General features: G+C 42.1%; 2 protein-coding genes across 2 annotated transcripts; one reads left to right on the top strand and one right to left on the bottom strand.

Annotated features, from left to right (window-relative positions):
• Positions 1-143: 143 nt before the first annotated feature.
• Positions 144-4,273, top strand: c17h14orf28 (chromosome 17 C14orf28 homolog). The gene is made up of 5 exons (XM_041060907.1): positions 144-485; positions 768-1,292; positions 1,760-1,849; positions 1,930-2,064; positions 3,122-4,273. The coding sequence occupies exons 1-5, from the start codon at positions 400-402 to the stop codon at positions 3,303-3,305; spliced, it is 1,020 nt and encodes a 339-aa protein (XP_040916841.1). The 5' UTR covers positions 144-399; the 3' UTR covers positions 3,306-4,273.
• A 1,060-nt stretch (positions 4,274-5,333) lies between these two features.
• LOC121197546 (kelch-like protein 28) lies at positions 5,334-12,824 on the bottom strand. Its single transcript, XM_041061206.1, has 6 exons — positions 12,691-12,824; positions 11,518-11,778; positions 10,789-11,426; positions 10,209-10,652; positions 8,174-8,382; positions 5,334-8,031 (listed from the first exon to the last, which is right to left on the bottom strand). Exons 2-6 carry the CDS (start codon positions 11,776-11,778, stop codon positions 7,868-7,870), a joined length of 1,716 nt encoding a protein of 571 aa, XP_040917140.1. The 5' UTR covers positions 12,691-12,824; the 3' UTR covers positions 5,334-7,867.
• Between the last annotated feature and the right edge of the window lie 512 nt (positions 12,825-13,336).

Genomic DNA, 13,336 nt, shown 5'->3' on the forward strand with positions numbered 1-13,336 from the left:
CAGGAATAGCGTCAGACGCAGAGCGAAATCTCACCAGTGGGCATGACGACTGAGGAGGGCGGGGCTAGTGACACACAGTCAACTCTGAGAGCCAATCATATATCTGTTATAGCACGCTAGAAAAATCTATTAACCAATAGCATCCTCGGTTCGGCTTTACCGCCCACGGAGAGGGAAGTGTTGAGACGTAGTTACGCCGAGAATCAGCAGAGGGCAGCACTGTATTTATACAGCGAAAAAAAAGAGCAGTGTTTATATGGGCCCAACTTAATGTCTTATCCAGGTTTATCCCCCGCTAAGGTGTCACCATCAAGGTATTCATTAGAAGGTGCTAGAAAATACTATACTTGCCTATCTGGCGTTTAGTCCGATGCAAGACATGAAGAAATACAGGGAGCTATGGAGAGTAGATTCTGTGTTTTGAACGACACCGAAGACCTCCAAACGCGAATTTCAAACACTGAGAACAACCTCCACTTCGAACGGTAAGTTGATAGTAGCTGTTAATATGTGTAAACTGGCAGGATTTTGCACTATGTCTACTCCCCGAATGATAACCCGACGTTACTGGCTTGTTTTGTTGCTGTAAGCTAACCCAGCGTTACGTGCAGCTATTGGCATAGTCTCTGTTTACGTTTGTACCAAATTCGCCGTCTGTCAAAATGACCCAGTCTAAATCCATCGGTGCTACAAGCTAAACCTCACCCTCCTTCAAAACACCTCTCTGTGATCCTCTCATGCTAACTCACATGCATATGTGTCTTTAGGTCTAAAACGCTGTTTGAGGAAATCCGTGCCTCTATTAATAACAATGACGAAGAGGACCGTTCTTTCTGGAGGCCTGTGCTGCCTTGGGGTGGCGTCTATACCATTAAGGCTGGACGGAAAGCCATATCATGCACCCCTCTGTACGTCAAAATCAACCTAAAAAACACCTGCACCATTGATGGCTTCCTCATGATCCTGTATGTGATCCTGCGGGACAACCAGGGCTTTTCCAGAGAGCTGGCCGTCTTCCTGGGCAAGCAGTTTGTGGAGTATTTCCTCTACCTGATGGACTCCTGTGACTACACCACAGTGAAGATGCTGTGGATCTGGGACAGGATGTCTAAAAGACAGTACCGCTCAGAGATCCACCAGGCAGCACTGGAGATTGACCTGTTTGGTAATGAGCATGAGAACTTCACAGAGAACCTGGAGAACCTCTTGTCCACCATGCAGGAGAGCCTGTGCACCAACTGGAGCTGTCCTGCCCGCTTCCAGGAGTTCGTCAAGACTACAATCAACATCAGGTATAAGGCGCACAAGCAGTACAATGTCCCAATGCTGCAAAGTGAGCTTAAGACAGCTTTTCCCCTCTTTTCATTCTGTCAACATTAGCAAACATTCGGTGTCAAAACTTGGCACCAGCTGCTGCATTTTTCTTGTAGATTTCAGTTCTGTTCTGTATCAAATGTGAAAAATATCTAACGTCCCCAAGCAGAGCTCAGCTGGACTTTGTCCCCTGTCACCACTGTAAATAATACAAATGGTTCTGGTCTTCCAGTGTACCAGTCAATCCTAAATAGCGTTTAATTTTCACCCTTTGACACACTAGACTTTAATAATCTCCACCTTGGTGCATTTATTGCTGCTCCACCTACCTTTAATAGTCTTTAAAAGTGGTGTTTTTCTTTCACAGACTAGGTCATATCCTAATGAATGGAGCGTTGTTAGATGGTTAACACAATTTCAGTGTCTTATAATTTTTTTCCTCCAGCCCTCCTCATGAGCTGCCTCACAGAGACCCCATTCAGTCGGCCGTGGACGAGTTCTTCTGCCCCAAGCTCCTGCTCTGCACAGAACTGGGGTGAGACATAGCAATGATGTTCATCATCCTCTAATTCAGCTCAGTCTCAGTCTTGACAAATTTCTCATCTTTTGAAACAGGTGTGATGGACTAAGGGAGCTCTCTCAGAGGGTTTTCTGTCATGGACCTCCACCTTTTGTCATTCTCAACATGCAGCAGTGGAAGTCAGAGGAGCTGTCCTATGTTCCTTACCATCTAGCTCTCTGTCAGCACAGGTATGAAACTTCCACAGTGTGTTTCCACTAGCTTGGTGTACAGTAGCATGCTTTGGCCACACCGTGGTGCAAGCCACTATCATATGAATTTCCTCTGCACTGACCTGTAATATTATGGCTTTGGCACAGGGCCATGTTTCCAGCATTTTGGCAGAGATATAAAAAAAACAATGCAAGAGTCATAAAAGGGAGGCCAGACCAATAGTTAATGGTCATTACATTAAATAAAAACATGTCATGAATTATTTTTGGAAAATATGTTTGTGTAGCCAAATAATTGCTTCTTTTTAAATGTTATACAAAGGCAACTGGACTTGCTTGACTTGACTTGCTCAAACAAGTCCAGTTGCCTTTGTATAGCATTTACAAATATCATGATCTGGATCACTGAGAATCTTTACAGACAAATAGCTGCCTGATTTCAATGTGCATCAAAGTATGAGCTATGATGGGGTTTTGGTACACTTAAAAGTATACATGTAGTTTGATACCACAGTCATCCAACATGAGCAGTAGGATATGAAAAGTTAGGAACAGCCTCTGTAGAGCTGCTAAAATGGATCCTGAATCTCAGCTGCTGTGTTTTGTTTTTACAAGCTGAAAATAATGTGTGAGTCTGAGCATTACAGGATCAAAGCAGAATGACTTTCTCTACATCAGTCGAGGAAAAATAGGCTTATTTTAGAAATATTACTCAGGTGAAAGACACAATGTTAAGAAAAACATGCTAATTAAAGCTTTTTTCTAATTAAAGTGCCACCTCCTATAAAAAAGGACCAAGCAAAGGACTCCTGCTGGCTTTGTACCAGCAAGAGTGAAAAAAACATTTTGTTATAGGAGATTCTACCATCCAGCACTCAATATCCACAAAATAGCTGTCATTAAAACCACTATTTTTAAATGTTTTCATGCCGTTTTTTTGATTCATCTCAGCCTTTGATGCACGTTCGTCCCTTGACCAAAGAGAAAATCACATTGTTTTCCCTCACGACTCTGAATATTTCCCTGCACAGTATAAAGAAAATGGTCTTAAGAACTCTTTCTCTTTCTTTCACAGGTACTTACTAGAGGGCGCCACACTCTTCAACAAGGAGGAGCATCACTATTCTGCAGCCTTCCAGATTGACGGCTGCTGGATGCACTATGACGGGTTGAGGAGTGACAATCTGATCCTCTTACACAAGCCACCAGAGCTCCTGCTGCTGTCCTCTCTGGTCTACATCCGTGCCTCCGACAAGTGAACTCAGGAGTCGCACTAAGCACAAGAGTGAAAGCATTCATCCACCCTGCCTATGATTATTTTGTCATGACTACGTGGATGCCATTGCATTACTGTAATCATGCTCCTCTACTTATCCCATCATTAGAATTTTTAATTCATTCCTGTTAGCATTTACTCCCTCTGTTAGCTGTAACAGTTCTGAATGACACATGCTCCTTTTCACCTGAATGCTTGCAGAAAGCTTACTGTGCAAAATGAAAATGACTTCTTTTTGGGCATGCTTGGAATCCAAGAATATAATGGACTATAATAGTTCTGGGTTGATATGCATAAATGACCACAACAATGAATAATGCACACAGTATGCATTACCTGCCACACAGGGGAGACTTATATGATTTTAAAAAATGTCAAGGTTGTTAAATGGATTACACTGTGAGGGTGCATTTTCTAATTAGGAGCCTTGTATAGCAGATAGCATTGACGGTGTACCACATTTTTACATGTGTGCAGTCTTGCTAAGGTCTGTTTAACTTTACATTTATGCATATCAGCACGTTCCTAAAATTGAATTGGTGCTTTTTCTATGTACACTGTGGTCTGAGGATGAGAAACAACCAAACAGGATCATGGTCCATGTCAGGTTAACTCTTTTTTTTCTTAGGATGCTTAAATGAGTGAGTGTCAAAATACAAAGTTCATAAATCAAACACATGTTGAGGACTTAAAATAATACCTGTTTGGCTTCCAAGCCACTGAGCTGGCAGCATGTCCGTATTGATAAATTGAATTCAAAAATTCTACCACTCTAGGTCTGCACACACTGCGGTCTTCAACACAGAAATGATGTAAATTTACATGTTATTTTGTAATAGTTTTTAACCTCAAAGAATTACCGGTATCACACAGTGCCTCTGCCAAGGAAAGTTTATGAAAGTTGTGCATAAATTCTCTATCAAGACCAGTTTTCGATGGCTTTTTTTTTTTCTATGCAGACACTGTCTTTCTAATGCAAATACAAATATTTTGGCGTACGTGTGTATTGATTTATTTTGTTGCATGTATGAATAGCATGGATGGATACAACAAGAGCCACATAAAAGCAGACTACCTTTTAAGGCAGGCATTTATTTTAAACTGGGTACAACTGCACCACACAAACTGACTAAAATGTATGTAAAATGTCTTCAATCAAAACATGATAAAATGTGAAAAGCTACTGTTTCTACACCTAAGGTTATCTTGTACTTCCAGTATTAATCCACAGGATATAAAATTCAAGATCATCACCTTACTCCAGACACACGATGGGAAATGTAAAAGAAGCAGAGTGGTCATTTGGCTAACATTGACATCAGTTTCGAAGGATTTTTCTTTCAGACACAAAACATTTGAGTGGCAGGCCATTGCAGACCAGGTGTTAGTCGTCCATCTGCTCTCTTTGAACAAGCACTTTGGTGAGAGTGGTGGCAAAAACATGACATTGGTTAGGCCATATTAAAAAATGCGTACAAACTCAAATTTTAACATCCCTTCCTTTTGCAGATTCACGTTTGCAGATTTTCCATCAGCCTCTCTCCAAAATTCATTTAGTAGTAGTTAGTATACACCTCAGAAATCACGACATTATACACAACATTGATGCTCGATGAATCATGGCGACAGCACATAATTACGCCTGCGTGATTTGTGCTGTGGTAAAGTGACTTAACAAAACCAATTACAATAGATAGAGAACCGAAATCAGGTTACAGAACACAAACAGTACAAATTATAAATACAAAACGAAAGTCATTCACATCTTTCTAAAATAAAATACATATTTGCAGGAACACCGAATAGGTTGCCTATGGATTACCCTTTCAAAATAAACCAGAAATCAAAAGAAAAGTACTCTATATGGTGACGCGAACAATCTGCAACAAAAAGTCTCACCAGTGACACCCTGACCAATATGCAAGGCAAACGTCATTAACGTTCCCATCTAACATATCAGGTACAAGGGCAAAGTGGAAGAGCACATGTCCCTGTCTAGTGTTTATAAGACTTTTATGTGGTGAAAAACGGCTGATTTTTTAAATATATATATATATCTTTTTTTTTTCCAATTTGGCCATTCATTAATAGGATTCATTAATAGCTATCCATTAGAATCTGCCTAAATAAACATTTGCCTTGTAAAAAATGAACCAGCATGCACAACAAAACAACAACACAAGATGTCTGGTAGGATGAGGCAAAGTCAATGGTACCATCTGATGTTTCACTGGACGTCCACATTGCTAGCCAACAGTGTGAATCCACAGACATGCCATGTGAGGTTCTGTTACAGCAATATGAAATGCCTTGGCTTTTTAAAGAGACAAAACACAAAACATATTCATCCACACGGGGAACAGAAGTCTTATTGCATTATCTAAATGCCATTAGCCTAAATTAAAACATATGTACAAATAACAATGTGTATCAAATAGTTTGGTAAGTGCAATGCAGAGCTTGGTTAAAGTTTCCACATATGTGCAAACAACGGTGAACAAAGCAACTGAAACTAGACTTGAACATGAACAGTGACTCAACAAGACACACCACGCCTAGCTTTTTCCCCCGGTCTATTGCTGTGCATTGCTTCACCTGTCCGTCAATCAAGCCCAAGGCTGCACAGAGTGACACCCTCAGCCAGCCTGGGGTCAAACACAACCAGGGGAGCCCTCAGAGTCCGCTAGTCTGGTTTTTCTCCCAGGACACAAGACGGGTGACACTTACAACTTGGCCTGAGTCGGCAAGCACAGCCCTTGGTGCTTTATCATCCATCTCCATGTGACAGTATGGAAGAATATAATGCTAGTACATTAGCAATAAAGACGAGAAGAAAGAGATTCGGTTGTGGCTCACGAGTGACAGAGTTTCTAGTGCTAGGAGTGAGGAAAAATGGGGGGATTTGTCATGTTTTGGCACTTTACATGAAGCAGTGAACAAATTACCTCAAACCTGAGCTGCTTGCAAGCGAGACCTTGGCCACATGAAGATCATATGTTTGGTGGCAGGTTGGTGAGTGCAAAGACCAGGTGTCAGACCCGATCAAATGCAGAAAAGAGTCTTGTTCATAGCTAAGAGACTGACAATGTACTGACAACAGGCATTGAGACAATGGCAAAGCATGCTCATATCCTATAAGAGCCAGAGTGAAGGAAAAGAAACATGAACAAGGATAACATTTAAATGATAATTCAAAATAAATAAATCAAAACAAAGATAGTGCCAAATTCTTTTTTTGTTTTTTTTAGAGTTAGAAAATTATGAGAAAGTCGATGGTTGTCCAACCACAGGCTTCCCTTTCTGTAGGACTTCATTTTATTGCATGGTTGGGGGCCATTTAGATTTTACGCATTTAAATGCACATAAATCAAATGACTAAACATCTAACGCAGTAATGTAGCAGAGGCTGAACAGAGGTTGACCTAATTGTGTGAGGCAACACAGACAAACAGCTGAATCCTGAATCCTAAATATAGCACCAGTTGGTATTGTGTACGGACCAAAGGGTGAGAAGAGGGCCAAGGTCGATTTCAACTATTGTGAAGAGTAGCAAGTGCATGACCTGACCTTAGGAAGATGTAACAGAAGCTAGAACATGGGGATGTTTAAATGGCTCCAAGGATGAAGCAGAGGCTAGTGGCAAACACTCTCAGGAGAATTTCATCCTTCACCTCTACACTGACCCTTGGAAACAAACTACACACACATTCGCGCACACACTAGTGACCCAGTGCAGAAAAACATTTACAGGCAATGCACTAGAGGATATATTCATATCTATATATTTCATTTAGACCATTTACAAGAGAGAAAAAGGCAGCCCTTTTTGAGAAAATATAAAGATTCCAACTTTTCTCTGTTTTGTGAAGCACTGATTTTGATGCAGAACTCCAGTGTCAGCCCGAGCATCAGTTCTGCACGCAAACACTTAACAAAACAAACAATCCTATCTGACATGCATGTACCCCTCGAGCATACACACAGACATACACACCACATGGCCAACAATCACATATTCATACAAATACACAAGCAAACTGCGGTGTTCTACAAAATTTTAAACACATGGTTCCGGTTGCAGCAGGGAAACAAAAAAAAATTAAGTGTGAAACACAATTAATGGCATGAAGGAAAACCAAAGAAAATTATGTCTGCTAACATAACACAGAATTTTGAAACAAAAGTGACAAGATTTCTCCCACAATCCTCTGGGAAATGGCTCAGAGTCCTCATTGTGGTCCAGCAGCAGTAGAGCGGTCATCTCCTTGTGCCTGTGACAACAGCCATCCAATCATCTTCCTTTCTTAACCGCACAGCTTTGTAGCTCTTCATCTCTGCAGCCAGGTCTATAGCCTCCCTCTAGCCAGCCAGCTAGCCCGGCACATCCATCCACCCAGCAGACTCTCTCTCCTCTGGTGTTCCCGTTGGTGTGCAGCATTCCCCTGCACCTGGAGGATGAATGTGGGGAAGAAGGAGGAGACAACAAAAAAGAAAAGTCTTTGTGTCTAAGTTCTCTTATTGGGTCCTAGCTGGCTGGGCCATGGGTCAAAGGGCAGTCAGACCAAAGTTACAGCGGCAATACATCATCCCGCTCGAGTCCAACCAGCTGTCTGAGATGGGGTCATAGCGCTGGACAGTGTTCAGGTAGGATGACCCAGAGTGACCCCCCACCACATAGAGGTAGTTGTCCACGATGGCAGAGCCCACACCTGAAAGATAATGATGTCATAGTCACGTGTGGTCAGTTACAGGTGTCACCCACCATCTTCTGGATGCAGTAATCACAACAGGTTCAAATCTTATCAACAAAGTGTCCTACAAACAGATCGTACAAGTATGAGCTGAACTCACCGGTGCGTGGTTCGTTCATTGGCCGACAGGCTGTCCACTGGTTCTGGTGTGGATCATACCTCTCGATGCTGGACAGGTGCGACACTCCATTGTGTCCACCCACCACAAATATGAAGCCGAGCATGACGCCTACTCCAAAGTTGATCCTCTTATCTGCCATGGGAGCCACCATTTCCCAAGCATCCTTGCTGGGGTCGTACCGCTCCACGCTGTGCACAAGAAATGCAGCAACATTAACAAAATGTACAATGATTTAAAAAGGAAACTTCACTCATATAACAAATATCACTTAGTGCTGTGCTTTGACAGTTTTGGTTTTGTGTCTCTTGATTCTGAAATGTCTGTGTCCGAAAAAGTTCTGGCAACAACCCTAGTGACTGCCAAGCTGTGCAGCACCTAAGTCTAATGTCAGAACATCCTTGAAGACACCATAGTTTTCAAACAGTCCCTACTCTCAGCTGCATAGGCACACACCACTGAACATGCTAATAAGTAATATAACCATTCCATTTTTTACACTAAGTACATCTGCTTTGCATATCAGTTTTATTATGTATCATGAACCTGTATATATCAGATAAGAAACTGTTATAAAGATAATGGAGTGGCACTGGAGTGGCAATAGGCCATTAACATTTCATTAGTTTTATATATCTTTAGAGATATTCAGTAAAGTGCAGTCCTAATTCCTCAAGAGAGCCCCAGCTTAATGCTGCAATGGACTACCTATCACAGTTTCAAGTCTATACGAGCAAATCTTGTACAAATAAATTGAAACAATAGCAGCCTGGAAGCTCGTGGAATGCTTCTGAAAACTGTCAGAGGCATTAAGTAAATGCAATTTAGATTTAATTAGCTTTGAAAAAAAAGGAAAAAATGCTTTCAAAAGATATGTTTCAGAAGTAGGACACCATGCATATTTAATGTGGCACTATAGTATGTAATTGAAGCAATATTTTGTCATAAATTCTTATTTCAAGATACAGAGAGGAACATTTTTGTTCAGATGGCCTGATCACTCTCACACACACACACACACACGCACACGCACACAACCAGAGCAACTAGTAACAATGCCACCAATGACAGTGGTGAATTACAGAGTTTGACCAGAGTCAAATGAAACCCCTGGCAGTCACTGGAACACTGTCAATCTGGGATTGTTTTGCTGTGTGCAAGGACATATAAACCACTGGGGGAAGAAAAAAAATAGTCCCCAAAGATTCTTTGTCCAAACACATTCTCCTGAGGGGTTTTGGGAGTCAAGGAAACAAGCAACAGAGACACTGCTCTCTAGAGATCCACAGCAACAACAGAGGTCTAACTAGCAGCACACAGACAGGCACCCTCTCAATGAAACTTCAGCAACCACTTCTGCTCTGACTCCTCTTCATTCATTAACAGGTTCCTGACCATTTTCTCAGCAACACTTGACATCCTTCACTTGATTGCCAGTTCTATTAAATAACTAACAAGACCTTGAGAGAAAAAGCCAGGTTAGGAGGTCTGAAAGGGGCCAGAAGCTTTTTACTGGGATCAAAGGCTATTATAAAAAGATGTGGTAGAGCACCACAACCTTACGCTACTGATGTCAAATGTCATCTGTAGGAACAAAGAAAGGTTAGTTGCATGTTTTGATCTCATGTGGCAGTCTTCACATTATAGAGAAAATTCAGTGGAAGAGTTTACAGTTGAAGGGTAAGATATGTATCATAACATACATAGAAAGAAAATACGCTGATACGGAACGAATGATTTTCAGCTTTGTTAATAATTCAGTAAAATAGTGAATTACTGATTACCCTTCATGTCACCAATCAAAACTGTATGGGGCATGCATGGTTTTACTATTTACAGTTTATACACACATTCATAAAAAGTTTTGGTACTTTCTAATTTTAACGCAAGTTAATTAGACTTCTAATGTTTAATACAACATGTGTACTGTGTATTTTTAAAACCCCACTAGTACATAACATGAAAACATAAACATAACATAAACATTAAATATCGTTACCCTTCTCACTGGTATTACCTGTTCATGTGGGCTGGGCCATAGCCACCAATAGCATACACCATGCCATCTAGCACAGCAGTGGCAAAGCAGCTGCGGGACTTTGTCATGGGTGCCACTGGCTGCCACTCCTTCAACTTGGGGACATATTTCTCCACTGACTGGAGGTAATACTGGCCGTCATAGCCTCCCAGGGCGTAAAGCTCTCCAGCCAGGACCACCACACCTAGAGTGCTGCGGCACTCGGCCATACGCTCCACCGAAGACCAGGTGTTGCTTTCAGGGTCCCAGCTCTCCACTGTGCTCTCGTGCCTCCGATAGCTAATGCCCTGTCTCATGTGCGTGGCAATGCCTCCCACCACGTACACCTTGTGGTCCAGTACTGCAACACCAAACTCATATCGTGGCACACTGAGAGGGGCCAGTCCTATCCATGAATCTGTCTGAGGGAAATACATTTCCATGCTGCAAGAGAAAGGCAGATATTGTCCGATAAGTCTTTTTGTTTGTAAACACAGAACATAATGCATAGACAATACAGACGTTTGGAAAGCTACCTTTTTCATACTGCTTAAAATGATTATCTAGACATTATCATTACCTTTCTAATGTGGCAAAAAGTCCAGCCTTGCCCCCAACTGCAAGCAGCACCTTCGGAGCACACCTGGGCCGTGCCGACAACACAGTCTGATAGGAGAGTCGGTGCTCAGGCATAAAATGATATTTGAGGGCTTCATTGAGCAAGTGCTTGCATGCGTGGTCGTCTCGTATAAGGTGGTTGGCTTCATATAAGCGAGTGAGGAATTTGACGCTGAGAAGTGGAAGGCGAACACAGTGCAGCAGCTGAGCCAGATGCTGCTGTCTCTCAGTTACATCATACTTGATCCACGATTCCAGGGCGTAAAATACAGTCTCCTCTGTGACCACCTTAAGGCAGTCATTGGACACAATTTCGTCCAACTCAGCCCTTGTCAGTTCAAAAAATTCCTCTGTCTGACAAACTTCCTCAAAGTTCTCACAGATGAACTTAGTTGCAGCCAGGCACAGGTCATGACAGCCATATGTCTCTGCAAAGCGGGAGATACCTATACAGTTCCCAGCATCCAGCTGGCTCTCTAAGAAGGAGCAGCACTCCTTAAGTACAAGCTTAACCTGGAGTAAGTTGGCAGCCGGTAGAAGAGATTCCACTGTTTCCTGGGAGATAAACACCGTGCCAGTGTAGGCATACTCAACGATGGCCTGGAAGAGAGAGAGTGAATGCATCACATAAACAAAACACACATTTCAGCAGTTAATCAGTGCAGTTTGTGTCTGCTGGCTCCAAGCATACCTGCAAGGCAGTCTCATCGATGCACTGGAACTCCACCTCAGAGGTCTCCTTCTCTGACAGATTACCTGTGAACATGGCCTTGAAGTAAGGACTGATGCTGGCCAGCACTACTTTGTGGGCATGTATCTTGGCGTCTCCCACGCGCAGGACAATGTCACATAGTTCGTGATCCTGCCGCAAGAGCTGGAGGCCTTGCAGCAGCTGCTCTGAGTGAGGCCGTGTCAGACTGGCAAACATATAGGACTGGTCCTGCTGGTCCATCTGAGAACGGGAATCCACACAACAGTGCAGTGTTGACACAGTGTAAAGGATACTGACTCAGTGATACCGTCTAATCAACTGACATGTGAATAACAACCAAGGGAAATACTGTAAATCCTGGAAATTAAACAGTTGTCATCTAGTCCATAAGACTACAAGACCACAAAGTCAACTAAAACTAAACAGAGGCCTGTGCAACATGACGTAATTATTGCACGCGTCGGAAACATGCCTGGGCAGTATGATGCATTCAGGGACGTTTTGAAATAATGCAGTAGTTATTCTGACCTGTTCTGTTGGCAGTCTACAGCGAGGCAAGCTAAAGAAGCATGATCTTCTTAATCCAATGCTAACGCTGCTTGAAGTTGAGCAGCCGTACAGGCTAGAAAGCATGCAATTTTCAGGTTAACTTCAAGCCGACTGCCTAAATGATGCTGTGCATTTGCTGCTCTATGACATGCAGTCACAGTAACGTCAAAGGTTAGTTTGTTGACTGGGGCCTTGGTTTGATTTCTGAACGGAGAACACGGCCACATCAAAACTCGCTAGCTGCCTCTTAGCTTTACATCAGCAGACGGCTAGTGCGCTAACACACGTTCAAGCCCACCAACAGCTTGTTTTTTTTTTTTTTTGCAGGAACAAATTTCCACGCACATCGTATTTACATCAACGCCAGCATTCATATAACCATCGTACTGTCAACAATGTTCGACACGAGAAAATACACCGTGCCTATATCTCTGTTTCATTGCACTGCAGTCAGCGCAGGTTAGCTGCTAAAAATAAACACGGTTACTGTGGCTAGCTGCATCATTGATTGATATACAGTAACATGGCTGACAGATACAAAACGTGACGTTATAGCTAGCTGTCAGATAACATTTTCGTAGCGACACATCAAGGAGAACAAACCTGTAACCTGTAGTCCGTCTCGTGTGCCGCTGTAACGTTATTGACAGATTTTGCAGTGGCGGAGTTCAGCGGCGACGAGTGTGGACCCCGGGCGGCTATCAGGAAAACAACCTACTGCCAAACTAGCCTTTAAGCTACCGATGAGCTCTTATAATAACGAGCTATCAGAGCAGCACACCCACTTCCGCTGTTTTCAAAATAAAACGCTATTCAGCGATGTTTACAAGGAAGAGCCATGTTTGTGTTAGTAAGCGACAAGCCAAAAAAAGAAAAGAAAAAGAAAATATATATATATATATTTAAAGGAAATAAAAAACATTAGCCCACAGACCTTATTCATAGGGTCATTCACTCACATTCACACACACAGACACATTACTGAATTTGCATTCAAAACCTTAATTTGCAAATTAGCCATTGGTTATAGCTGTTAATTAGTGGAGTAAAAACTTCAACATTTGCCTCGCCATTTGAAACATGACGAGATATTATGTGTAAAGTTACATACATTTTAAGTAAAGAGAGAGCATCAGAGTGCTTTTGAGTAAATATGGTTACTTTCATTGTTAAAAGCTTTACATAATATAATTATTATTATATACAATGGCATGAATAAACGTGTTATCTATACTAGGTGATATATATG

The sequence above is a fragment of the Toxotes jaculatrix genome, chromosome 17, assembly GCF_017976425.1.
Source record: "Toxotes jaculatrix isolate fToxJac2 chromosome 17, fToxJac2.pri, whole genome shotgun sequence".
Taxonomy (NCBI): domain Eukaryota; kingdom Metazoa; phylum Chordata; class Actinopteri; family Toxotidae; genus Toxotes; species Toxotes jaculatrix.